The sequence below is a fragment of the Vidua macroura genome, chromosome 3 (genome assembly GCF_024509145.1).
Source record: "Vidua macroura isolate BioBank_ID:100142 chromosome 3, ASM2450914v1, whole genome shotgun sequence".
In the NCBI taxonomy this organism is placed as follows: Eukaryota; Metazoa; Chordata; class Aves; order Passeriformes; family Viduidae; genus Vidua; species Vidua macroura.
Window position 1 is genome coordinate 32,192,476 of NC_071573.1, and position 26,160 is coordinate 32,218,635.

Genomic DNA, 26,160 nt, shown 5'->3' on the forward strand with positions numbered 1-26,160 from the left:
AAACAGAAACAGGATAGTCCTTGCAGAAGCACACAGCTTTAATTTGATACTCATGGTCTCATTCATCCTGACTTCAGGCTCTTTGTTCTTGCCTTCATAGGTACTTCCAGTTAATCCCACTGTGTTTGCTTTCCTCTTCCTTGTAACTCAAACTGGGTTTTGGTTTGAATATAGAGTTATTTTTCTTTATTGTTTCCCTCAGTCCCTGATCTCAGTTTCTGCTTTAGAGATGCTCCTTGGCAGCCACGGGAGGGCAGTAGGTCTATGTGGAGAAGTATCAGCCATTTTAAAGTACTCTGCCATGTGCCCCTTGTTTTTCAGAGACGCTGGAGACCCTGGAATCTCCTTCGTGGCAAGAAAAGAAAAAAAAAAAAGGAAAAAAAAAAAAAAAAGCAGGCACTCCACACCCCAGCACAGCTGTAGTTTTGGCCCAGCATGGGAGAGACTTTCAGTGAGAACAAGCTCACACTGAACCAGAATTAATTTAAAACCAGCTGTTTTCAGTGTGATTCCATGTTCAGCACTGCAGTCCTGCATGAGATGCTGCTGTTACACTCCATTTTGTTTGGGCTCTTTCCCCCTTTTTTTAATAAATCATCCAGTCCTAGTTTCATTCCTCAAAGCCCCAAGCATAAGCCAGGGGCTCCTCCAGGCATTGCTAAATTCAATTTATTACATAAATAAAGGTTTCTTCTGAGCATCTTCAAGAAGGAAAGGAATAATTACACTTACAGATTTGTCATTCTTCCTCTCACTTCCAGTCTCCTATCCCAGTAGGTCTTGCTAATCTGGGAGGAAAAAAGAGCACACAGCTGTCCTTCCAGCTCTTGGCACTGAGAAATCTAGGGATCAGCTAGATAATGTTGGATGGGCTTTGAGCACCGTGGTCTAATGGAAGGTGTCCCTGCCCATAGCAGGGGGGTTGATACTAGATGGTTTTTAAGGTCCCTTCCAACCCAGACCATTCTATGATTCTCTGTTGTTTGTGTCCTCAGGAGGACCAGAGGGTATCTTATTTTCTTGAACTTGGTTGTTTTGTAAGAAAGCAGTCTGGAGAGATGTGATATCTTTGCCAGAAGTTCTCCTACAACACTATATATAACACTGTATACCCCCAACATACATTGTATTCCTCATTGAATTTATCCTTTCTTCCTCTGCCCTCAGTCAGATAAAGTGATGTGAGCTGTTCTCATTCTACAAGTGGGAAACAAAGCAAGAGAGTAAATCATGGAATTGTAGAACAGTTTGGGTGGGAAGGGACCTTAAAATCAATTAGTACCAACCCCCTCGTATGGGTAGGGACCTTCTACTAGACCAGGTTGCTTTATCCAGCCTGGCCTGGAACACTTCCAGGCATGGGCATCCACAACTTCTCTGGGCAACCTGTGCCAGTGTCTCACCACTATCACAGTAAAGCATTTCTTCCTAGTACTTAATCTTAACTTACTGTCTTTCAGTTTGAACCAATTCCCTCTTGTCCTATCACTACATGCCCTTGTAAAAAAGTACCTCTCCCTCTTTCTTTTGGGCTCCCCTCAGGTACTGGCAGGCCACATGACCACGCTGGGTTTGAGCTTGGATACATAAGGAAGATCTGTCAACATCAGATCATGGCATCAAACACCATCACACAAGTTACTGTTACTTATTCTTTACATATTGCTTTGCTGCAGGTTTGCCATTACCCACCTTTTGCCACTTCAAATGCAAGATCTTTGCCCTGAGCACTGAAGGAGTTAAGCAAATATGAACTGTTATCTTCTTTGTGCAACACATTTAACAGGTGCCCAAGAGCACAATATGGGAGGTATCAGTGCTCAGCACTATTTGTGGCTCACTGTTAAAAATATATAAATAAACAGAGACTTTGAAGTGGAACTAGCTAAACTCCTGGATATAGAAACCTGAGACAGGTACAGGGCCAAGTAGATGGAGTGGAAGTTTTCCAAAACTGGGAACTGTTTGAGCCCTATCAAATGCAGCCTGAGGTAAGTGACAGCTCCCACGGCCAACTCGGGATTAGATCTCTGATGAAATAAATGCCAGGAAGCCTGGCACTCATTAACCTGCCTTGCAGAAGGGGGTGGAGTAGGGAAAGCATTAGGCCTATTTTCTCCTGGATCGTTAGTTTCTATGATTTCAAAGAGACCTTGCTCACCCTGGTCTAAAATATGAGTATCTCCACAGCTAACTTGAATTTAAGCAGATCAGGAACAATGCATAAAGTGAAAGTGTGGAAAACTGATCCAGCCTATTTAACTTATGCCATGCCATCTTCAGCCTTTACAAAGCTTAAGCTACATGCATTTAAAATTCTCCCTGACTTCACAGAGCTGTATCTGTGTATGAAGGAATATGAGCCTTCCTTCAAAAATGGTGTAAGACAAGCAAGATCCCTGGAGCTGAAGGTAGGATTATTTTAAAAGCTACCTGTCCTGTGTACCAACACTTAGTAGAAATAAAATGCCAGTAGCATTAACAGAACTGTTCTAAACAGGAATGTCATTCCTTCATCAAGCCAGAAAAGACATGCCCTCTCTTTAAGCTCCTACCAAATACAGTCTTTGTGATATTCTGGGAAGTTCAGATTTGAGCTATTTTTGTTCTCCAGCTATTGTGCTAATAGTCTTCCCGAGTGTTCTGTGAGTGGCATGACGGGCATGAAAACTGTTTAACCTTCTTTTTTAATACAGAAAAGAATTGCCCTGATTTCTGCCCTGTGCAATTTGGGTGGGCAAGCAAAAATGAAATGGCAAATGCACCAAATCAGGACTTAAATAGGATGAGGAAATGAGGGCATTTAGCACGTAAAGGGTTAAGGTACCTTCTCTGCTACTCTTGTATGCACATTCTGTGTACCACTGTCATGAAATAGGAGTGCTGCTGCAGAACCGTGAGAACATCTGTATTCCAGGAAAGGAGTAACATTTCCTATGCTGGGAAAGCAGACCACCAGCTAAACTGAAGCCAAAGTTGCTACAGTGCATTGAGTGGATGGTGCAGGGTATAGTAGCTGTCCAGACTGCATCATTAGATACTGTGTCTGGTAGGACTGCTGAAGGAAAGGGTCATCTTTGTGCTCACACCTTGGACTCCTCTGGGCTAGAAATCTCACAAGTGTCTGGGAGTTGATGGGAGAGTGAACCTGCAGTGCTGGTTCTCAGCACTGCTGTGCCTGAAGGCAAACCCTTTTCCCTGCACACTAGCATAGAGCAGGTTGAAATTACTCTGCTGTGCTTCCACTGAGGCTTTCCAAACACTTCTTTAGGCATCAAGAGCATGACAGAGCAGAAGAATGTCATTAACCCTATTTTACAGATAGGAGTTGAATCATTTGCTTAGGGTCAAATGAAGGGCTTAACCTGGATGTCTGGAGCATCTCTCAATCAGTCACTCCTACCAGAGGCTTGTAAATTGCTGGTGTCTCCCTCTTAGTCGCGCACTGGTACGTGTCAGTCAGGATGTTCTGCCACCAGTTGGTCTCTGTCCAGGTATGCAGACACAGGTGTAGATAGCAGAGGTTAGATTATGCAGTCCTGCTCAATTGGCCTCTGGAATTGGATTGATGGCCACAGCAAAGCAGGAAAAGGGTCAGGCAGCATCCAAAGGTAGCAACAATCCTGCTTTCCCATACTGGTTTTGGCTTTTGGTTTTTGAAGCCACAACATCCCTGCACACTGACTGCTAGAAGTAAACTGTCAGGACTATCTGTGAATCATTGTCTGGCAAGTGGATGGAGGTTGTGAGTTTGTCCATTTGCCACACAGGCATTCAGGAACACCCTGCAGCTTTCCATGCCTCCGTCCCACACCTTGCTGTGTTTAGAACAGCAAGGCAGGAAGCCAGGAAGCCAGAACAAGCACTGGTTTTCAGGGCACTGAAAGAAAACACGGTGTCTTGGGGATGATTCCAGGCTAGGGCAAGGTGGCTCACTGCTCTCCAGCTCTGTGAGACATGGCAATGCCGTGCCAAAAGCTGGGGCAGTGGCTGAGTTTGGCAGCACGCTTTGCCATTAACCAGCAGAACTGTGATGACTAGAGTAATTCTTAGTTCCAGTAAAGTGTTCAGAAATAACTTTGTTTCTCCCACGTTCTCTGGCTCCAGCCTGCCTTCCCATTTAGAACTCTGCCCAAACTGTTCAGATAACCTTTCTGTCCTTGGCAAAAGGCTCCTCAGAGTGGCTAAATGCAGGCAAACAACTTGTTTCTGTTTGCCTAGCTTCAAAATTAATTTGCCATGTTTGCCCAGGGGGTGAATGGCTTTGCCAGTTATCATCTGTAAAGAGAATCCTAGCTGGAAGCTACAAAAGAACTGAGTCTTTCCACCTTGTCCATGCAGGATCGATTGAGGTACATGTAAACAATCAGGTGCCAAGGGGAGAGAGCAAAACACCAAACTATGCAAGCAAATGCAATTGACAATGAGCAGAAACAACTGATCTGTCTAGATCAGACAAAGAAGAATTACAGACTGAATAATGTTTAACTGAGTCCAACAGAGAAACAGAAATGCCATGTTCTTGAGGCACACAGCTGCAAATCAGGCTACTTCACTCTTCATCTCATTCAAAATGGCTTTGCTCAACACCCATAAAAAAGCACTATTGTGCAACACGATTTGAACTGGCAAGTATAATTTTGTGAATGTTTTACTGTATAAATTGCTAAGGTGGCAGGGGCAATGGTGCCTGTCCTTGTGCACTGTCCCACACACTAACCCAAGGACTGGTTTCCCTTTCTTCCTTTTAGTGCTTGTATCTGCACCTCTTCACCTGGCACTGTCCTCTTAACATACTCCACTCCCATGGGCTTGTCTCCAATTTCCAAAGCACCCAGGACCCACTTGGCACCCACATGGTGAAGGTTGGAGGAGAGGTGGGTGGCATGAGGCACAGCCACACCTGGCGTGGTGGTGTTTCCATGGTGTGCTGCACAGCCCTTTCTGGCAGCCTCCTGTCACTGAGGAACACGGCGTAGCTTGGGCTTGTCGTGGCTTGTTACCACCTCACCCTGCCAGTAGCATCTAGTTTTGTTTTCTTTCATCACCCTTCCTTCCCCAGAGCAGCTCCTTTCTGGCTGATATGGAAAGGAGGGAGGTGTGAGCAGGGGCACAGAGAGGCAAGGCAAAACATAGGGGGCAAAGGGAAGGTTTTTGTGTCGTCTTCACCCTCCCTTTTTTTCAATTATGGGACAAGACAACCCTTCAGCAGTCCCCTCCTCCACAGAACCTGACAGGCACTTCTGCTCACCTCTTCCCAGCCAGGGGTCCTGGAGCCCTCCACTGGCATTCCCTGCCCTCTCCAGCTGTGCAGAGCAAGGCTGCTCACTGAAAGCTCCAGAAGGAAAATAGGGGTGAGAATCATAAAATTTCTCTGTGGTGACCAGTGACATGACCTGAGGGAACGGCATAAATTCATGTCAGGGGGTTTAGGTTAGATATTAGGAAAAAATTCTTCAGCCAGAGGGTGGTTGGGCACTGGAACAGGCTCCCCAGGGAAGTGGTCACAGCACCAAATCTGACAGAATCCAAGAGGTGTTTGTCAATGCAGTCAGGCACATGGTGTGAATCTTGTGGTGTCCTTTGTAGGCCCAGAAGTTTGACTTAATGATCCTTGTGGGTCCCTTCCAACTCAGCATATTCTGTGCTTCTAGGAAATATCTGTCCTGCTCCCTGCACTATATTTTCTTCTTGGATAGAAAATATTCATCTTGAGAACTGCCACACCACCCGCTTCAGACAGCACTAAATCATCTTAAAGTGCTAACTGAAATGGCATCTTGTCTCTGTCCCTGGAAGTGAGTGGAGAGAGAAAAAGGAAGGACAAGTGCAATGAATGCCAGAATGCTTTGGGATGAAAATACACAGTTCAGAAACCAGAGCAATACTAAGCTTAACAAAAATAGCTCATCATTTGGATCCTATGATGATACTGGATGTGCATCTAGTATTGACTGAGTCAGTGAGATGCCATTTCTCTGAGAGCTCTTGCTCTCATTCTTGGCCATAAAGCCATATAAATAACATATGGTACAAACAGCATCACTGACACCTGCCAAAGTTTTGAAATACCCACAAGCTAACTACTAAAACCAAGCCACCTGTCCAGTGACTTCCACTTGAGTTGTTCCACTTCATCATCCCTATATTATTATGTTGATGGGATGCCAAAAATCTACATAGTCGGAGAAGACATTCTATCTACCCTCTAGAGAAGATGAGTGGACTCAAGGCAAAACCCCTCAAGAGGTAGCTCATCCTCAGAAGTTGCTTGGAGAAGGAGGACTGAGGGAAACACTTCCAGAGGAACTTTTGCTTTGTGGTTAGCTGTATGAACATGAGAGAAGGATGGTGACATATATTAGAGAATTCTAGAATCATTAAGGCTGGAAAAGACCCCCAATTCTTTGAGTTCCACCATACATATTGTGGTTGGAGAAATAGCTTGGGCCTGTCCTATGCAAGAGAATTTCTGAGTGTTCTCTGAACAGCCTGGATATTTGTCAACCTAATTACATGACCAACTGCTGTTTAATTGAGGCCCCATTAACTTTTTTTCTGCAGGTGAGTAGTCTGCCTGGTAATTTTCTGTTGCAATGGAGGCCTTCTTACTGCAGGGCCCAAAAATCCTTCCAGGCTCTGGTTCTCTAACTTTTTCTGTTGATAGAAATTTAGGCCTTCTGGCTCATTCCTCTCTGTCCTCCTCTCTGGGAACATGTTCCACTTTGTACAAGGCTTTGAGGAAGTCAGCTTTCACCAGGTGCTTCAGTCAGCATCAGCACTGGCAGAGGTTTATTTGGGTGTTCCCTGGCACCCAGTAAATGGTGAACTGATCTCTGGTGAGCAAACAGACTCCTCTCAGAACTAACAGTGAAAAGGAGGAAGAAGATCCCACCCAAGGGACCCTGCTGGAAGACACAGCCAGGGAGACTTGGGCTGGCCCTTACCAGTGCCCTTCTTACTGTTCCTACCCCAGACCTGCAGCAGAGCTGTTTATGCACGCCATGAAATTGCACCATTGAGCCCTTCATTACATAAAGATCAACAAGCAACATGGGATGGGGATAGGATGGCACAGCTAAACCATCTGCTGTGGAGTCAGGACTTCCAGCTGCTACATGAGGCTTTCCCACTGACCTGCAAAATTAGGATATTTTGAGAATTAAATGATCCTGAACACACCATTTTAACATTAGTAGGGAGAAGCCTCTGGGTGAGTGTGACTACAACACTAGTTAAATTGCAACTATTAGTTATAATTTAAATTTATTATAATTTTGCTTATATTTATATATATTATGAGGATACATAGATCATTGTAGTATTTATAGCTTTACAATAATTAATATTACTAGAATAAAATTCATAATGATTTTATTATAATTTAATAAAAGACTGATTTATATATTCCTCATAGTTGTAAGTTGCTTGCTAGAAATGCTCACAGAAATATTTCTAGATAATGCAATATGTTGAAATTTGACTGAATAGAACACTACCAAGCAAGCTACAAGAAGAAAATGACAGCTGTATTGCCAAAAATGTGTTTTAGCTGATTTATTAATAATGTTCACATCTTACTCTTATAGCTAATCAAGAGACTCCTCAAAGTCTACGAACTTGGTTTTTCACAGGACTGCTTTGGCTTGCTCCCTGCGCTGCAAACGCCTCCAAAAGAGTGCAAGTATAGAGCACAAAAATTACATGAGATTTAGACAATGATGCAAAACCTTTTAACCTGCAATAACCTCATTCTGCTGTCACATCCCACTGGAGGCACTAAAGCATGAATGGATATCAATGTTTAGGTATTTACAAAGAAGTTTCATAGAATCAGAGAATAGTTTGAGTTGGAAGGGACCTTAAAAGTTTGACTAGTTCCAACTCTCTGCCATGGGCAGGGACACCTTCCACTAGACCAGGTTGCTCAGAGCCCCATCCAACCTGGCCTTGAACACTTCCAGGGATGGGGCATCCACAATTTCTCTGGGCAGCCTGTGCCAGTGCCTCACCACCCTCACAGTAAAGAATTTAGTTTTAATATCTATCCTAAGTCTGCTCTCCTTTAGTCTGAATCCATTCTTCCTTGTCTTGTCCCGACAGGCCCTTGTAAAAAGGACCTCTCTATAGGGACAAGATTTCTTCCCTCTACCCTGCTTGGAAGGAGTTTATGTGTTAATGTTTGCCAGCACATACAGCAAGTCAGTTTCTACACAAACCCTGGCCAGATCCAGTGCCTGGATGAAACTGCTGTTTCACCTACACTGCTTTGGTGGAGGGCACAAACCCAGAATGGGGCAGCCTGGGCTGATCCCCACTGGACTCCTGTCCATGTCTCCTGCCGCTGGACAAGGCACAGTTTGCACAGGGCCTGACTGCATATGTGTCTGGGATTTGGATGGGATTGGAGGAGTGCTCCATTCTCATTTCCTCTTGCTGAACCTTCCCATTAAATAACATGAGGAAGGCTGAAGAGAAAAGACAAGAGTATGCATAATGATTAGGGACTCAGGTGCGGGGTGTTGTTAAGTCTTCACAAGCAGAGAAGGGAACCTGAATTTGAACACCCCAAAGCCCAGAGGAACAGCCAACAAGGCTGTTACATAAACCACTGATACCCTTCCTGAAGAAAAGGATGACTCCCTGGTCTATTTTGCAAGTACAGCACTCTACCCTTCCTTTTTTCAGGATCGAAGGCCGTCAAACTCATAATTGGTAGCACTAAACCAATCCCAAATACTGACAATATTTTTTCTCTATTACCATTTTTCTCAGTTTACAGGGAGATCTGCCATGGAACAGCTCTCCCAACACTTCACATGCATCATGTTCAACCATTTATTCAGGATTGTGGACAAAGTAGGCAACCGTCCCCACAAAAATTAGCCTCTGGATTCTGGATTGAGCCCTGGGTGTCCTGTCCCTATTCCCCCTAAGAACTAAAAAGTAACAAAGAGGGACATACACTATTTTTTCCCAGCAGCTTCAGTCCAGCTTTCAGTCCTACCTCTTTGCACTCCAAATTAGGTGGGAATACAAACACTTCTCTCTTCTTTATGTACAGAAAGAGCTCAAGTTCAATGGGTCTTTTAAGGCTGCAGAAAGTCTGACAGGAGAAGATGTGATGCAAATTGAACAGCAGTGGCAGAAATATCCAATGGTTTACCACGTGTGAATAAAGGGAGGCAGCCAGGCCTGTCTTTGAGAGATGGGGAGAGCTTCACCCTGTGCTTGTTCTACCTCCATCTCAAACTATGGCAGAAACCTTCCAGTTCTCCATGCTCAGCACAGTGAGTAAGACGTTTTCACAATTAATGCCGAGCTGACGCAAGCAAAGTGATGTTACACAGAAACTGAGCACTGACATCCAAATTCAGCACAGGAATAGATAAAAGGGTGTCGTTAGAAAAGACACCTAAAACTTATCTCTTTCCAGATGAGGGCATATATGATCCTTCCTTTATTAGAAATAGTATGAACCTAACCACAAATAGAACGATTAATTTGTGTGAATTTCCACAGGTGTGAGTATTGAAATTAAGAAAACTAGGCATTTCTTTGACAAAACTTTTCAAGGCTGGTATCTTATTACAGTCATGTTTTTGCTTCATCTACATATTGAGTCTCCATCCCCTTATCAAAGTATTGTGTTTGCCCTTTCCATTTCAGATATATTTTGTCTACACATAGCCTTTGAGCATTTAATGTTTCTTTTTTCACCTTTCAAATTCAAATCCAGCCTTTTTAGTCCTCACTAGGGCTGGCTTCTAATTCAATAATGTTTGGGTGATAAATGCTGCTAAATTTATTCGTAATTGTCTGTTCAGTGCCTTATAGAGACCTTCTCAGGGTTTACATAGGAAGCTGAGAGGGGCTTGGGGGAGATGTAAAATTTTTTTTTTTTTTAAACACGAAGGAATATGTGTAATACTTGAACAATATTTGGTAAATACCAGCCAAACAATCTTTGGTCAGAGCAGCTGGAGATAATAATTGTCTCCCTCTAAAGAGGAGGGCAACTTTGGCAGTAGCAGATTGGCAGTAATATTCACAGGTTTTGTACAGTTAAACACCTCTACACACCAGACCATTTATCCATTTTCCTTCTTCACAAATCTGCAGCATCCACAACTCCTACTGGCTTAGATACAGGTCCTCTGGTGTGGATTTAAGTGCTCAATTCAAGCTACTAGTTGGCTGAAAAGGTCGGCAAAAGCAAGCAATTGATAATGGTGAAATTAAAGCTTGGGGCTGTTTGTTGGTCACTCCTGCAAGTTATGCTACGACTAGAGAAGGATTATGATTCCTGTTTGGTTTAGGAAGGAATGAATGATTTAAACTCCAAACCTCATCCAAATGTACTCGTGCACTGATGCGGCCATGTGGCAAACACACCAGAACGACAGTATTGTTATTTTTCAGACGGGAAAGCTGCTGACGGAGGCGGGCGCTCACCAGAGCATCCAGACAAGCACGGAGCTGGCTGTTGCTGTGAGCCCCTCGCAGCCTCTGTGAGACGCCTCATCCCTGGGATCGACCTACAGGGAACGAGGCACTGCATTTGTTTCCAACGTGCATACGAGCATTTCCCAACAACGTGAATAGTTCCCAATGCCTGCGTGAGAATATGCTTTGAAAAACCACACAGACAGCCACAAAGAAAGTTTCCTGGACACGGAGCGCCACGGACTGGGAGTTGGTCCCTTCGCCTGGCATCTCCCTGGAGCCTGCCGGGCGCGGAGCTCCTGCCCATCTCCCCATGCACATTAATGGGGAACGTGGGACGGCCGGAGCAGCGACACCCCGGCCTCCCGAGCCCATTTCAGCCGTGGGGTGCGAGCACTGCCCACCCCATCCTTTCCCACCGCGGGACCACCCTCCCCCGCCCCGCCAGCCGGGAATGCGGCGAGACGCCGCCACCTCCGACTGACACCGCGACCGGGCGGTCCCCGTTCGCTACAGAAGCCGAGCCCGGGGGGAGCCAGCCCAGCGCCGACAGACGGCGGCTGTCGCCGCCCCGCTCGCAGCACACGCTCCTCACGCCTCACCCGGCTCCCCGCGCCCCCCCCCGCCCGCCGCCGCACGGACCTCACGGGCCTCACGTCCCCCTGCAGCCGCCGCGCGCGCCGCGCCGGGCCCGCCCCGCATTGGCCGGAGCCCCGCCCGAGCCCGCCGCCCATTGGAGGAGACGCGGGGCGCACCAGCTCCGCCAATGGGAGCGCGGCGGGGGCGGGGCGGGCGGCCCGGCCGTGGCCGGGAGCGGTGGCGGCGGTAAACAGGCGTGCGGGCCCGGGCCGTGGCCGCCGAGCCCAGCGGAACGGAGCCGTGCCGGGCCAGGGTATGGGAAGCGACCGCGGCAGTGGAGAGGCCGGGCCGGATTGGCCTGTGCCGGGCTGTGCTCTGCTGTGCTGTGCTGGCGGTGGGGTGGGGGCAGCGGAGCAAAGGGTAGTGGTGGTGCCCCCGGTAGTGGTGGTGCCCCCGCTGTGGGAGTTCGTCCGTTGCGATGCGGGGAAGCGATGCGGGAATGGATGCGGCTGATGGCGGCGCTGCCGCAGGGAGGACGCCCGTGCCCGGCGCGGCGCCTCGGGCCGGGGGTCGCTCGCCCGGGGCGCGTTCCCCGGCGTGGGGGACGTGTGCGGGGCTCGGCGGTCGATGGCGGCCGCGGGGCAGCGGAGCTGCGCCCGGGCAGGAGGCTCCCGAGGCTGCGGCCTTCCCGTGCCCTTGGCCGCGTCCCGTCGGGGTGAGAGCGGGGCCGGCCGGGTCCCGCCTCCTGCCCGCGCTCGGCAGCGCCGGGCCGGGAGCGGGGCCGGCGCCTCAGCACAGCCGCTCAGATGCGCGGGCTGGGCGCGGAGTGCAGCCGAAGGGTGATCAGGAAAAGGGTGGAATCCGCTGTTCCGCTCCGTAGGGAATGCGCCTTGCCCAAGGGTATCACGCGAACCTGGTGCTGTGCTGCTTTCCAGGCTGCTCCGGCTTGGAGCCTCGCTCCGCTCTCGCTGGGACCGATCCGCGCGTCTGCTTGGAGATGGCTGTAAAATAAAGCTGTTGGCTGTTTTTTTAAGCTTTGCTGGTGGCTGAAATGGGGGTAAAAATACCCCTGTGAGCCCCCTGCCTCTGGTAAAGTGCCTGAGAAAATAATCTTTTTTTTCTATAGGCAAACGGGCTTGTAAAGTCTTTGTAACAATGTGAACAGGAACTGATGGGGAGATACTTAGTTTTAAACAGACATCGAACAAGCTACCTATAAATAACTACAAGTATGAAAGTTTGGTTTCAAACAACATTCTATACTGTTGTTTTCATGGTTACTGACCATTTTCATTTCTGCAGGATTGTATCATAAGGAATACCACTATTTCTGATACCTCAACAAGGTTATGTGCCACCCGGCAGCAATGTAGGTAGAGAGATTCTTTGTATTCCCCTCCATGCAATGAAAATCCAAACTTTGTGGTCAGTGTTAGGAAATTAAAGCTTTTCTTTCGATAACTGAAAGTATCATTTTCCTAAAAAGAATTGACCTAACAATTTATGATTTTTTTTTCTGAGCTGCTTGTCTTTAAATTATATTGTTTTACTAGACTCAGGTGTATTAATTGAGAATATGCAAAATAAGTCTTAACACTGGGTGTAGAAGGATAGTGGCCAAAGTCAATAGTAGCTCAATAAAAGACAATAAAAGAAGGGATAAAGAAATTGCTGTTTATACAGAGTGAATGCAGATTGGTGTCTAAGGGTATATCGATAGTTTTGCATTTCTCTGTCATGGGGTAAGAACATTCATATGTTATCAGAAGGAGTTTAGTTCCCAGGAACTGCAGCTAGCAAGAGCAAGCAAGAACCGTTTTGCTCTTAGACCAGAAGAGTACTTTTTGTATTTTGTAGATGTTTTTTTCATTGCTGTTAATTAGCAGTGACCTTGGTAAGCTTGAATAAAGTATGCTTAGAATAAACAGTTTTATATTGTCCAGTCTTACTTGAGACAAAAAGGCAAGTGGTGGTCTGTTGTTTCACACCCTGTTTGTCAGGCTGTATTATTTTTCTGGAAACTGAGAGGGAACAGCCGAATTCCTGCTTCTTAATTTTTTTATGTTAAAATTAGTTGATTGCTTATGGAGTTGGGATTTTTTAGGTAGAGGTTGGTGGTTTTTTTTTCTCTGTCTGCATGTGTTTTTTTCTTCATTGTTTTAACCAGGGTGCAAGGGCTGACGTGTGTCTCATGGTCTGTCATGTTGTGTGTCAGTGTGTGTGGGATAAATTGTTTGATCCAGGTGGCTTGCAAAATGTGTCTCAGGACTTAGCTTGGTGCATGAATAAGCATTTCTCATTTTCCTTAAATCTGTCCTGCTGAGTGAACAGTCCAGCCTAGGATGGAGGCAGTGAATCTGAAGCAGTATTTAGGAATCACATCTCCAGTGTGATGTAGGTCTTCTTGTCTTCTCCCTCTAAAACTGCAAAAGAAAGAAGTCTGGAAGAGGAGGCTTTTTGCCTTAAGGAGCTGTATATTCTGGAACAGAGCAGCTTTAGGAGAAGGTAGCTTCTCTTTCAGCTTGTTTTATAAAAGTGCTGCCTTGTGCTACGAGTGCCTGCTTTCCTTCAGGATCTGAAGAAGAATATCAGTTATTTGCATGTGGAGCTAAAATGCAAGCTGGCAGTGAAGCGCAGTAGTTTGAGGGCGTGGGTTCAATCACTGTCTGCTTTCTCACCCGGCATTGAAAGCTTGTTTTATAGGCACATTCCTATCTTCACATTCATTTTTTTTTCTTTAGCTCCTCAGTTTTTTAGATGCCACTTGTTTTGTTCCTCTCACCTCCCCTTCCCCCGTATAGTAGATGGCAAAATTAAATCAATCTGAGCTGGTGACAAAGACCCAAGAAATAACTGGATACACGAGTTTTGCCCTTTCTTTGCAGTTGTGTTTCTGCACTTCATTTTAATGGCATTCTAATGGCTTTTGTGTTTTGTCAGTCAGTAGAGGTGTGGAGCTAAATAAAGCATGTTTGGTTCCCAGCTATCCAGTCTCTGAAATGTTCTGTGTACTTCTCACAGCATAGAAAATGATATTACTTGCTCTGAAAAACTTAGCTGTCAATGTGGGGAGCTGGCTTTTAGAAACCTTCCAAGTTTGTATGTCTACTTAAACAAGTCTGCATGCATATCCACAGTTTAAAATCAGGTGGTTTTTTTTTCTGGAAGCTGCATAAGATTTTGTATTTTTTGAGAAGACTGTGTAAATCTGTATGTGGAGACACCGGGAAAGGTGATCTGCTTGTGCTCTTATGGTCCTAGAGCTGTTTTGTGATGTGCAGGTGATAACTTCCACTTACAAAATTCTCCTACTGTGTTTGTTTTGCCTCTGTAGTTTGTCCTGGTTTTCGGTTAGATTAGATCTTTATGTGGCCTCTTTAATTGCCATTAATGCCTTCTTTTTAACCAGTTGCATGCCTTGGTTTTTTTCTGGGTCTGCTGAACAAGTGAACTGTAAAAAGGCTTGGGGCATTGTACTGAAATGTCACAGCTTTCCTGCTGTCTGGATTGTGCCATTTGGAAGGATTAAATCCTCATCGTAATTTGATATGGTCAAAGTGCTCATCAACAGAGTGCTTGGGATTAGGGAAGAGATAGAAGGGAGAATGACAGCAGTAAACTGCAAGTGGATTGAGTGTTTCCTTTAGAGAGCCCTTCTGAAATCAGTAAGCCTGTTACAATTTTACATTGCACAGCAAAGCTTTGTGGAGCATGGCCTTTCAGAATTCACTTTGGGAGTTTGGGGATTTTTATTTTTTTAAACTGTATAAGCTGCAAAAAGCTTTGGTTTTTCTAGTTTGGAAAGGGACTGTATTTATATTATGCAAATGTGATTTCATAAAGTCTATACATAGAGAGTATAAACAATTGTAGATTACAGATTCTGTATCAGGTGTGAGAGGCTTAGCTGTAAGAGAAATACAGAGCTTGTTACTCTCATTTACCCTAGTGTCAAAAGTACCTATGTGTGGGGAGCAGAAGCAAACAGAAATAACTTGTCTGTGGCAGAGCTGCTGTGCAGGAGCTGTAGGTTCTGATAGACCATGCTTCCCTGCAGCACAGAGATCATCTTATGTCTTCTTGAGGTAGTCTTTTTTTGCCTATGGTCCTCTTCTTGCAGGGAGAATTTGGCACAGCCAGAAAAATGGAAGCTCCCACAGCCAGGGTGCTGGTATGTCAGGGGGCTATGAATAGACTAGGACGTGTTGTCAGTTGCTAAATTGGAACTTAACCCCAGTTTCCCGGGCAAGATTGGAAGCCATGAGATCTATACAGACATGAATGCCTGCAGGATCTGTACTGGGATCAGTGGCTGTGGTGTTTGCCTGCTGCTCACAGTAGTGGCAGAGGGATTGCTCTCAGCACAGGGGTGTGTTTGCCACCCAGGGAGACCTGTGGCGGTGCCACTTATGGACTTGGTAACAGCGACTTGGGGTGTGCAAGGGTCTGTCCTGGTGTACACAAAGGGTGATTAGCAAAATACCTTATTATTCCTGAGGAAGAGCAGGTGTACAGCTCAGTTACAGGCTGTGTCTAGTTCTTAGAAAGGTTCTGACTAGAAACCATTGCTTCTAGCGTGGCATTTAATGGTGACTGTTGGCAATATATTGTTTAGGCGGTCAGCAAACCAGCTCTAAATCCTTGCTTGTCTTTGGATCTATAGAGGTGGGTGTTTAGGCTGTGTGCTGTAAGGATCAGTGTACTGTGGAGAGCATTGGGATTCTGTTCCCGACCCCATGCCTGACAAGCAGTGTAATTTTGGGTAGATCACCTGTTCTCCTCCAAAGTAGACAACTGTGGTATCAGGCCCCTTTCCTGAGCTTTTTGAGAGTTATAAGTGAAGAGGTATGTGTGTTTAAATGCTAGAGGAAGAGCTGCTATTTTTCTCAAGACTTTTGCTTTAAGTAGTGGTGTATTTGAGTCTAAGGGAATCTGCACTTGTTTGTGAGGCATAGCACTTTATCAGTTTCTAGTTCCTAAATTAACCTTGGTGTGCTTTTGGAAAGTCAAAACTTCCAATGAAAACAATTGTAGCATAACAGTGTATACAAAAAAAAAAAAAAAGCTGCAAGTTGTTAACCTCTTTCATTTATTCTTTATATTCTAAGTCAGAGTACAAGACCAGTTAGAGCTCTGCTGATTCCTGTGCAGAACTGTGCATCAGAGGGAGCTGAGCCTTGGTGGTCTCTTTTGCTCTAAGTGCTGAAGTGACTGAGAGAATAGAGCTGCTCTGCAGACTTGGGGAAGGTGTTTGTAGTGTGCAGATTTTGTTTGAAGCTCAATGTTTGGGTTTGATCAGTGAAGAGCTTTAGTGTAACCTTTTATAAATACTGCTAGATAGAGTTATTCCATATGGATGTGAAGGATTTATCTTCTCAAGTAATGCTGTATGTTACCATTGGGGTGATTTGGAACTAGTGAACTGTGCTTTCCTGTAAACTTGCCATAAACCTAAATAAAGGTTTCATCTTATAGTCGTTATGTTTCTTAAGTACATGCTTCAAGTATTGTATCTGCCAGAATCTCATATTAATCTGTCATGCTCCATTTGGATTTTAATATACTGTTGTCCTTGTTGCTGAGTGAATGATCTACATGCATGGGAAGTAACATCAATCCAGAGTTCATCAGAATTATTCATGTAATTAAAGTTACACTTAAGGCTTTTAAGCTATGCAGAGGATGCAGTGCAATGCACTTACAAGCACAGCCCACTGCATAAACAGAAGAGAACCCCCTTTTTTTTTCCTTGTCCTCTTTCTCCCTTCCTTCTTGGTAGCAGAGGTAATACAAAGATTGTGTGTTGGGTATAAATACAACGCCAGATTGAAATCCGTCTGCATGGTGCAAAACTTTTGCCTTGCAAATGAGATACATGGATTTTTAAAAATTACTATTTTGGGCCCCCAACTGCAAAGACTTAATTCTCAGGAGCAGATAGAGATCACATTCTTGGGGAAAAGTGAATGAGCAGTGACCTTAAAATCACAGCAACTGAGTTGGATCTACCTCAGTGTAACAGCAAACAGCGTGTGCCCAGGACAGGATTTATTAGTGTACTGTGTCAAGGCATATCAGAAGTGACCTGTAAAGAGGCCTCTGCCCTCTTAATTGTGGTAAATCTTATTTGTGGATAAATTATTTCTGGATCTGTGTAGATTATTTCCATCTGTGGGTAGAAGGATACTGTGCTAATTCCAGGCATGTGGGTTGTGACTATGCTATTGCATTCTGCAGACATTGTCCAGAAAGAAGTAAACAGCACTATTGGTCCAGAGCATTCAGGGGTGTATCTGTGCCTGAAATAAAGCAGGCTGTGCTGAAGTGTCCAATCCTTCTTTTCACTCTTATGTGTGTCAAGCCATTTATGGGGAAAACTGGGTTTTGAACTAACTGTCATTTGCCAAAAATGAGTGCTAAGCCTTCTGAATTTTGTTGGAAAGAGGCATTTGTCTGCCAAGCAGCCCATTTTTATCAGTGTGTGTACTGCTATTGCAGTGATTAGGGAGCAAACCAGTTCCGCTTGCCCTTCAAAGGTGTTTGTTTTAAATGGCATTGGCAAAGTGCTTTGTGGAAGGGTGGTTGTAAAGCAGCTTTCAGAGACTTGATGAATTCAGCTTAAGGGGGCTTGAGTGCAAGCCACGGGGCAGGATCAAATATAGGGGTCCTTCTGTTATAGGTCACATCTTTAAAGCCATCTCTTTTGGAGCTGCAATGTGTAGGAGTTATGGGGAAGGGAAGAATGAAGGATAAGCAAGGTGGATTTTCAGTTTGATTTGAAGGGTGATGGCAACTTCTTTCTTTTAAAATGCTGGTTTTGTGCCCTGCATGGTTAAAATTTGGGTCAGCTGCAACCCAAGGAATCCAGCTAATGAAAATACATCTAGGCAGGGACCTGGCAATCTGGTATCAAAGGAACTAGTGGGGAGGTGTGTGATGGAACTGAAAAAGGCCATGAATGAAAGGATCACATGAAAGGGTTGCTATGGCAACAAACATAAAAAGAAATGGAAAAAATCTGTAAAAGAACAGTTACAGAGCAGCTTAATGAATAATAGTTATATTGAACTTAGTCTACTGTTGGTTCTTGGCCATGGACCAATGTCCTGAGTATCTGGCCTTCTGCATCTTGTTTGTGTATTTATTATTTTTATTTCATTATACTCTTGCCATGCTTGCTCTGATGGTGTAGGTGGTTATAACACTGAAGCCAGGGTTTTAGTCCTTGTTTAGATACAACTAAGATAACAGGGATTGTAATAAAGGATAATGGAGGGAGGGCAGATGTAGAGGCTGTTTTCCTGATATGTGATATCTAATGATCTGCCTTATTACTGTCCAAGCTAATATTATTTTATTATTTATTTTCATTTATTTAGAATAAAAGTTGAAGATAAAGAAGGCAGCTAAAGCTGCAGACCTGAGAGGGGGAATATGGGCTGCTGTAAAACTGCTCTGGTTTTGTTTGGGGGATTTTTCAATGTTTTTTCTTTGGCCAGTTATTTTGTGTTATGTTATTTGGTTATTCAAAACAACACTGTTTTGAATACATTATTCAAAATTATTCAACAGTGTTTGGGTGTTTAGGAAAGTGTTGATAGTAGAAGTAGTTCCCATAAACTGAAAGAGGCGGTGTCACCATGCACAGGAAACTTTCAGATATGTTTCTGTTATTTGTATGATTAGAAATCTTGTTTTTAAATCTTGTCTTGGTCCATCCTATATACACACACACACACACACACACGTGTGTGTGTGTGTGTATGCAGGTGCATACGTATATCTGAGTAAGACTTTTCACTGTACAAGTGAAGAAAGCTCATGGAGTCTCAAGCAGATCTGTGTGTATGTAGGAGCACATACTAGCACATGGAAAAGAAAGGGAATGAATGGAAGAATGTGTTTTTAAAGTGGGACAAATACATGATTTCTTGTGTTGCTTGTAGTGAGGCTCTTGGTTTCTGTTATTGGCCTCTGATAAGCTGAGTGATAAGCAAGCTGCACTTGCTTAAACCTTCAGTCCAATAGTCTGGAATGTTGGGGAGGAAACACTTGGCAGTCAGTGACTCTAGAGAATGGTGGGTTGTGAGGCTGAGGATTGCTGCACACAGGAGGATCCCAGGCATTGGTTTAGTTTTGCTGTTACAACAGGGCTCTGAATCAGGTGGCATCTATCGTGTAGGAGTGCCTCTGCCCACTGTGTGGACCTTGCCTGGTGTCCGAGGATGGCTTGGCTCGAGCTTCCCCATGCTGGAAGGTGTAGGGGTTTTCCAGGGGTTCACTCAACTGTGAGAAGTTTACTAAACCAAATTTGTGACCCTGCCTGTTTTTGGAAGAGGGCTCACAATCAACACTTGTCAGCCCTCTTCAGGCCAGGTTAGAGGCACTCTGACAGCTTGTGTAGACACCACTGACCTGTCCATGCTCTGTGCTAGCAGTGCCCAACTTTGCTAGTGCTAGATAAAGAATCCTCAGGGAGCAAGTCATAGACTTTGTACACTTGGACTAATTCCATTTGGAACCACTCCTTAAATCTCCTTCTGATAGAGCTTGCTTATACAGTATTTATTGATTTAGTAGGGTATGAATAGAACTTGTTTTAGGGGGAAAAAGTACTTTGCCTGTTACCTGTGTGGGGTATTAACACAAGTGTAGTTGTTGAGTACAGTACCAGCCTTCTCAAAAGTATGTGCTCCCTCTGTCTCATTTGTTGTGTCTCTTGTCCTTGTTTGTGCTTACTGCTTTTTCATTTAAAAAAAAGGTAATTTTCCTAATGCTTGGTTATTTTTTTTGTGTGTAGTGTTTTACCTTCTTGATTATCTAGGATATATTTTATTTAGAATAGCCTGTCTTTTGGCAGCATTGCATAGGAGCATGTTGCTGATGCTTCTGAGCTAACAAACCACTTACCTGGTACCTAGGTGGTTACAGCTGCTGTGCAGAGCAAGTGGGGTTGATAAAATGGAAGTCAGAGAGAGATTGGTAAGGAATTGCCCTGTGCAGTGTCTTGTACCAAATCTGTGTAGGGCAATAGGTCCTCTTTGCAGGTTGATATATTTAGCAGTGGAGGGTTGGATGAGTGTTGTGCAATGCATGTTTTCTACTTGTGGCTGCATTAGCTTCCCTGAAATTTTGCTTGGAGATTTATTTATTTAAAAAACCACACATTTAGCATATCATAACTGTCACTTTATTACAAGGTCTTTGGCTGGTTTTGGGTGAAAGAAGTGTATAGTTTTACTACTGTTGATTAATAAGAATACGCATTAAAAGTGGATTTTTTTTGTGTGTGTGTGTGTTGTCCAAGTCTATATTGGCTTACTTTTTGTTGCCCTTCTTGGGATTCTTGGGATTTTGTTGCACTTCACTGGGAGGAAATGAACTTTTTTTGCACTCAAGCTTTCCTTGTTGCTAATATTTGTGATCACAAAAGCACTTATTTCTTAATAGTGGCAACCTTTGAATGGTCTTATTTCAGCTGGGACAGTATTGGGTTGTTGGCTGATTTCTTTGCCTGGCTCTGAATTGCAGGGACAGCCTGCAAATAAATGCTTTGGGTGAGATCCATGTGGAAATTTCCAGTGTGAAGATGTAGGGGTAGAAAAACACTTCCTGTTGACAGAGTAGATTTCCTTACCTGACAGGCAACTTTTGAGTTTAAAAGTGCATTATACAAGGTTAAAACAAATCATACTGGTTAAACTCAGAGAGATGCAGGAGTAACACTTTAGGGGTCTGGAGCATATGGATAGGTCTTGTAATGAGAACCACAGAAAAATGACCTAGGTGGGCTTGATTTTTATTTTTGCAGCTAACCTGTTATGCCCAGATTCATTGTAAGCAGTTGACTGTCCTTTCAAGAGTGTACTTACAACATGCCAGTGTGACACTTCCTGGCTGCAGTGCTTCTTCCCGATTTTGATCACTGATAAAGCAGTGGTTGAACAAATATCCCAGTAACTGAATTTGCAAAATAATGTCTCTCTGAAGTTCAGCTGTAGTGATCCGTGTAGTTCCTGTGTGATTGCAGCAAATTTGTGTACTTAGACAGAAATTTAGCTTTAGCAGTCCATTCTTCTCTTTCATGACAGGTAAAGCAGACATGTTTGAGACAGGGCTTGTGTTTCCTGAGAAGGTAACTGGATCCAGTTGCTTGTGGTCTGCAGCTGGGTGTAATACCAGCTTGTGTGCTCTTGACTGAGGACCATTTGTATCACATCAGTGTATTAAAATTTATAATTGAGTACATGTGCATGTTAACAGGTTATCTTCTCAAAATTAATTGATACCTATATACCTACCTAGGAAATAACTTAAATATGTGGCCTTTGACTAGTGCCCTGTACCTACTGCAGTCAGAACATTTTTTTTTCTCTCCAAATCATTACAGAGACCGCTGTATGGGCAAGGTTGGACCTTAGTCAGCATCTTGTTCCAACTGCATATCTCTGTCTTCTGTGTCAGCTAAGATGGTAACATGTGCAGCTGAGCCAGTCCTGGAACCTGACCCTGTCTGTGCTTTAAAGGTGTAGCAGATGAGTGAAAAAAGTAGGTGAAAATCTCCCCTGCAAAATGGTTTTGCACCCCAGCCACTGGATTTCTTTTATGTGAACCACAGTGATGTAGGAGAGCCAGTGTCCTGAGCCTGAGCTTGGTTCTAGGCTGAGCCAAATGAGCTGATGGAAAGTACTCTTGTCAGACACACTCTGTCCTGCATCCTGCAGTGCCCAGTTTGTATGTGAGGACACTGAAGTGGCACAGGCTGTTACAAATCTGAGATGGAACCCCTTGAAAAGGAAAGGGGACTGAGTCAAAAATTCACTGTAGTGCACCACTTTGGGAATGCTGTGGTAGGTATATGAGCATGCTTAAACTTTCAGTTAAAAGTAGCAGAGTGAGCTAAAAGTTGGGGACAGAACAGACTGTGGAGCAGGCTACCTTTGGAGGATGGACAAAGCTTAATCATTGATGCGGGAGTAAAGAAATTTGGCTGTGTAAAATGAGCAGGCACAACTCCAGGGCAGGAATGGAATGTGACAGTGAACTTCATCAGTGCTATCAGGACCTGAGAACATGTTCCAAGGCCCCATAATAATGAAATGTCAAATGTTAATGTTTTTAATCTACTTCTAACATCTGGAAGGAATCAAGACAGTCTTTGCAGTGTTTACCTGTCTTTGCTTGCCCTGGTCAATGGTAACTTGGATATTTGTGTAGAGTCCTGGAAAGTTATCGTAACTCTTGAGAACAAGGAGAGTTCTCTTTTCCTGGTAAGATCAGCTAACTAGGCCCTCAGGCTGGCCTGGGTGCTATCTGGGCTGCAGACAAGCTCCCATGGTGGCTGCTTGCCAAAGCAGGAAGAGATTTGCCAGGGATCTGCTACCAGCTCTTATGGGACATGAAACCTGCTGCAAACTTGTTCTTGACATCTTGTCTCCCTGCTCCTTCTCCCTTTTTATCTTTCAGCACAGAAAGCCATCAGTCATGGCGGGTGATGCCATGATGGTCATGAGGGGCTTGACCAAGCTCAGTAAAGCGATCCTGGAAACCCAAGCAGGACAGCTTCGGCAGGTGCTCCTCGGGGGAGATGCAGTCACCATTGCAAAGACTCTCCAGGCCACTGCTGAGGAACAGTTTAGTTCTGCCTTGGGGAAGGTACAGGTAAGCAAAGCTCTTTGTGCACACTCTAGTCTGATGTTTTGCTTTTTCTCCAAGTACTTTTTTGGTTTTGTTGGGAACTTTGGTTTTGTCAGGGAACTCACATCTTGAATGAGAGCCTAGTTCTGAAGTGCGGGATTGATAATAGTAATGTTGCAGTGCTCTGGGAATTCTTTGGAACCTGTGGTGTGTGGAAGTTGCTTGGACAGGAATGGGAGGGGAATGTTAGTGTTTCCATGAATTAAAAAAGATTAAAAAGAATTAAAAAGATTTCCTGAATTAAAAAAGTGCTCTGTTCGTCTCGTCAAAAATCGAGCTCTTGCTAAGACTGGTCAGCAACGTTGTTATTTAGAGTCTCCTTTAAACTTCGGGCTTTGATTTACCTCTTTTAGAGTGCACTGGATGAAGGAGCTCTTCTAGAGTGCATTGGATTTATCTCAGTGCTGCTTCCTTTCTTGGCAGAATTGGTGCACATGATATTTTTCAGAGTGGCTCAGGGTCAGGTGTTTGCACGTTCACCACGTACAGCCCAGGCTGGATTTTTGGAACTGGCTTTCAAATGAGGAACATAAGGAAAGCCAGACAGCAGCTTCTCTCATTGGAGATAGGGATAGATTTATAAGAGCTTCGCATTTGCTGTGCTGCCATCTTTTGAAAGCAAGGGGCTTATCTGTCGTACTTCTCTCTCATCATCCTTTAGAAGGAGCGTGTAGCTCAGATGATCATTTTTGAAGCAGAAACTAACGAATGAGATTTGGATGGTTTTATACAATGAGCAATCTATAGCTTCAGTCCTAGAATCTGGGCCAGTGTTTTCTTGGTTCTATTTAAGCTTGCAGTAGAACTAACTTCTGTGTTTGTTTATGGGGATAGTGCTTTGTCTTGTCACTGTCCTCCTCTTGCACCTAAGAGGAGAGAGATGTTCTGTTTCTGTGCATGTTTCTCTGCACAAGAGAAGCCCAATGAGCACAACTGCAGAACACTTGCCCTGCTTTCTGTAAATGGGTTGCAAGAGAAGCTGTTGCCAAAGCAGGGCTCAGTAAGAAATATAAACATACAGCACTTTCTGTTTTGTAGAGAGGAAGATCTTTTACATTAATTGACAGGGTTTTAGCTGTCTGGCATGTTTCTAAAAGTTTAAGTATGGAGGTAAGAAAGCTTTCTTGCTTGTAATCACTGGTCAGTATTGTGGGTTACAGTCCCCATCTGTAAACATTTCTCCTCTCCTCCCCCACTGTCATGTTGAGCTTCAGAATAGTATGAGACCTGCTGAATAACAGGAAAGACCATGTTCTGTTTTTTTTTCTCTAAGGAAGGGAAATGTAATTAGTGTTTAGGAAAGGGCCTGAAATATGCTGCCTGCTTGCCTGACCACAGCAGGATTTAAAATCCTGTAATAGTCATCAGTTATTTTATGGTATTGCCACTGCTGAGATAGGTGACTAGAATATGTCAAGGAATAAGTGAACTAGAGATAATGCTCTGCTGTTGATTTTTATTTATGTATTTATTTTTGACTGAAAAGTGTTAAGAAATATCTGGACTTTGTGGGGCAGCTTTTGCAAGGTTAGGACAGAAAAGAGTGTCAGGAGAAGCTTGCCTGGAGTGCTGCTGTGCCTGATGCTGTTATCCTTGCTCCAGGCACAGAATTTTATTTATTTTGGGATGACAACACATAGTTTGGTGGTTGAATAATGGAATGTGTTTTGCAGTTGGTAATGTTATGACTGTGAAAGGCTGAGCTTACTCTGCCTGTAAGTAGGTATCTGGTATTGCTTCAGGTGGCTTTGGGCTTGGAAGTGCTCATGTTGTCTGACTGAAAACAGGATGGGAGAAAGGAAAACGTTACTCTTATATGATATTGCAGCTCCAATCATCTGTTGTTTCTGAGCAGTGCATTGCTTCTAGTGAACTCCATATTTAGTGACCCTTTCTGGCAGTGTATGTAAAAACAAAGTATCTCCAGTTATGGATATTTGAGAAACTGTTAAAGAATTTGTCCCATCAGTGGAGTTAAAAGGCTGTCAGGGATTCCAGGCATCTTCAGTGTCTCTTTCTTTCTTTCTTGTCTCTTACTGTGAATGTCTGCAGTGCCAGAATCTCTGTCTCCACAATTCTTTACTGTGGAGACATGACACCCAGCTGCATGCTCTTCTCTGATGACCACGGGTGGGTAGGGAGCAAGGTTTAAGATCTTTTCTTAAAGTATTTCAATTATTGTTTGCAGGAACTAGGCAAGCAGCAGAACTTCACTGACTTTGGTGAGGATTTTGTGAAAGACTATGACTTCTCAGCCCGAGAGCCATCAGATGCTCCAATGGACTTCTCCAGTGCCCCTGGCAAGCCTCACGAACACAGCGCTGAAGGCCCTGCTTATTCCTACACAACAAATGGACCTTTTAGAAAGATTGATGAGACTGGAGATTCTGGCATGGGTCAGAAGCCTTTCCCTCCCAGAATGGATGCAAGGTTATTTGGAGGCATTAGGGACCCTGGAAATCCTTTTGCTACTGCCTTTGGACAAAATAGAGCTTTTCACCAAGACCATTCGTCTGTTGGTGGATTAACAGCTGAAGATATTGATAAAGCCAGACAGGCCAAAACAGGTTCAGGGCAGAAACCCTACAAACAGATGGTATGTTGTTTTAATTAATTAAGGATTAATTCATTAAGGATTAATTCATTAAGGATTAATTAATTAAGGATTTAATTAATTAAGGATTCTCAGTACTGTGGTGTCTATACTAGATTGCCCTTACTCACCTTCTCCCATGTTTCTCTCATTTCTTCCTCTTCCACTATTCCCTTTTTTGGAGGCAAAAGAGGGAAGTGTCATGCTCAGTAGCCCTGTGATATTTGTTCTGTCAACAGCTTTTTAGTTTCTCTTTTCACACTTGCTCCCTCTATATCAGATATTCTGATGTGAGAGGATGTTTAAAAAGTGTACATAGGCTTAGAATTGGACCTAAGCTAATCACAGTGGAGACTGGCTTCTTGTGTGGCATCTTCCAGTTGTAGATGTTGAGGCAATGCTGCTCTGAGCATAAGTAGATTGGAGAATAGCATAGCTCACAATTGTCACTTTAGTGCTTGTGTGAGTGCAGAACCCACAGTGCAGATACTTGTCACCTTGTGCTCCTTCCCCACGTCCAGTATCAGATGCCACTGTGGGCTCACTCACTCAGGATATTGGATGAAACTGTATACTTAACTGCTCCTGCTGTTGTGCCTGGAGGAACTGTCTACAGTCCTGTGAATCTGATGATCCTCCATGAGTTCTAATTCCATGTGTGGAAGGGAGCTTGGGTTAGCATTGTGGGGCTTCTCCAAGTTCAAAATACAAGGGCTGCTGAGTTGAAAGTGAAAATGGGGTTTCCAAACATGGTTATCAGCTCTTCTGTCTTTCTCACCCTCTTGTCCTCTCCTCTGCTCAGTGTGTATTTCAATTCATGATGTGTCTATTCTGCTCCATATTCC

The 26,160-nt window shown here is 44.2% G+C and overlaps 1 protein-coding gene and 1 long non-coding RNA gene across 4 annotated transcripts in view; one reads left to right on the top strand and one right to left on the bottom strand.

Annotated features, from left to right (window-relative positions):
- Window positions 1–20: 20 nt before the first annotated feature.
- LOC128805160 (uncharacterized) lies at window positions 21–11,135 on the bottom strand. The gene is made up of 5 exons (XR_008436310.1): window positions 11,089–11,135; window positions 10,456–10,538; window positions 5,252–5,396; window positions 733–788; window positions 21–345 (listed from the first exon to the last, which is right to left on the bottom strand). It is a non-coding gene; the product is annotated as an uncharacterized LOC128805160 (long non-coding RNA).
- Window positions 11,136–11,230: 95 nt separating this feature from the next.
- Window positions 11,231–26,160, top strand: part of COQ8A (coenzyme Q8A) — a 43,588-nt gene continuing 28,658 nt past the window's right edge. The window contains exons 1-4 of one of the 3 annotated variants that reach the window (XM_053974122.1): window positions 11,233–11,338; window positions 12,328–12,398; window positions 22,492–22,686; window positions 24,911–25,318. In XM_053974122.1, the coding sequence (XP_053830097.1) occupies window positions 22,510–22,686; window positions 24,911–25,318 (585 nt within the window). In that variant the 5' untranslated portion in view covers window positions 11,233–11,338; window positions 12,328–12,398; window positions 22,492–22,509. Of the gene's footprint in view, window positions 11,339–12,327; window positions 12,399–22,491; window positions 22,687–24,910; window positions 25,319–26,160 lie in introns of all 3 variants that reach the window. The other 2 variants (XM_053974123.1, XM_053974121.1) reach the window with 2 other exon arrangements.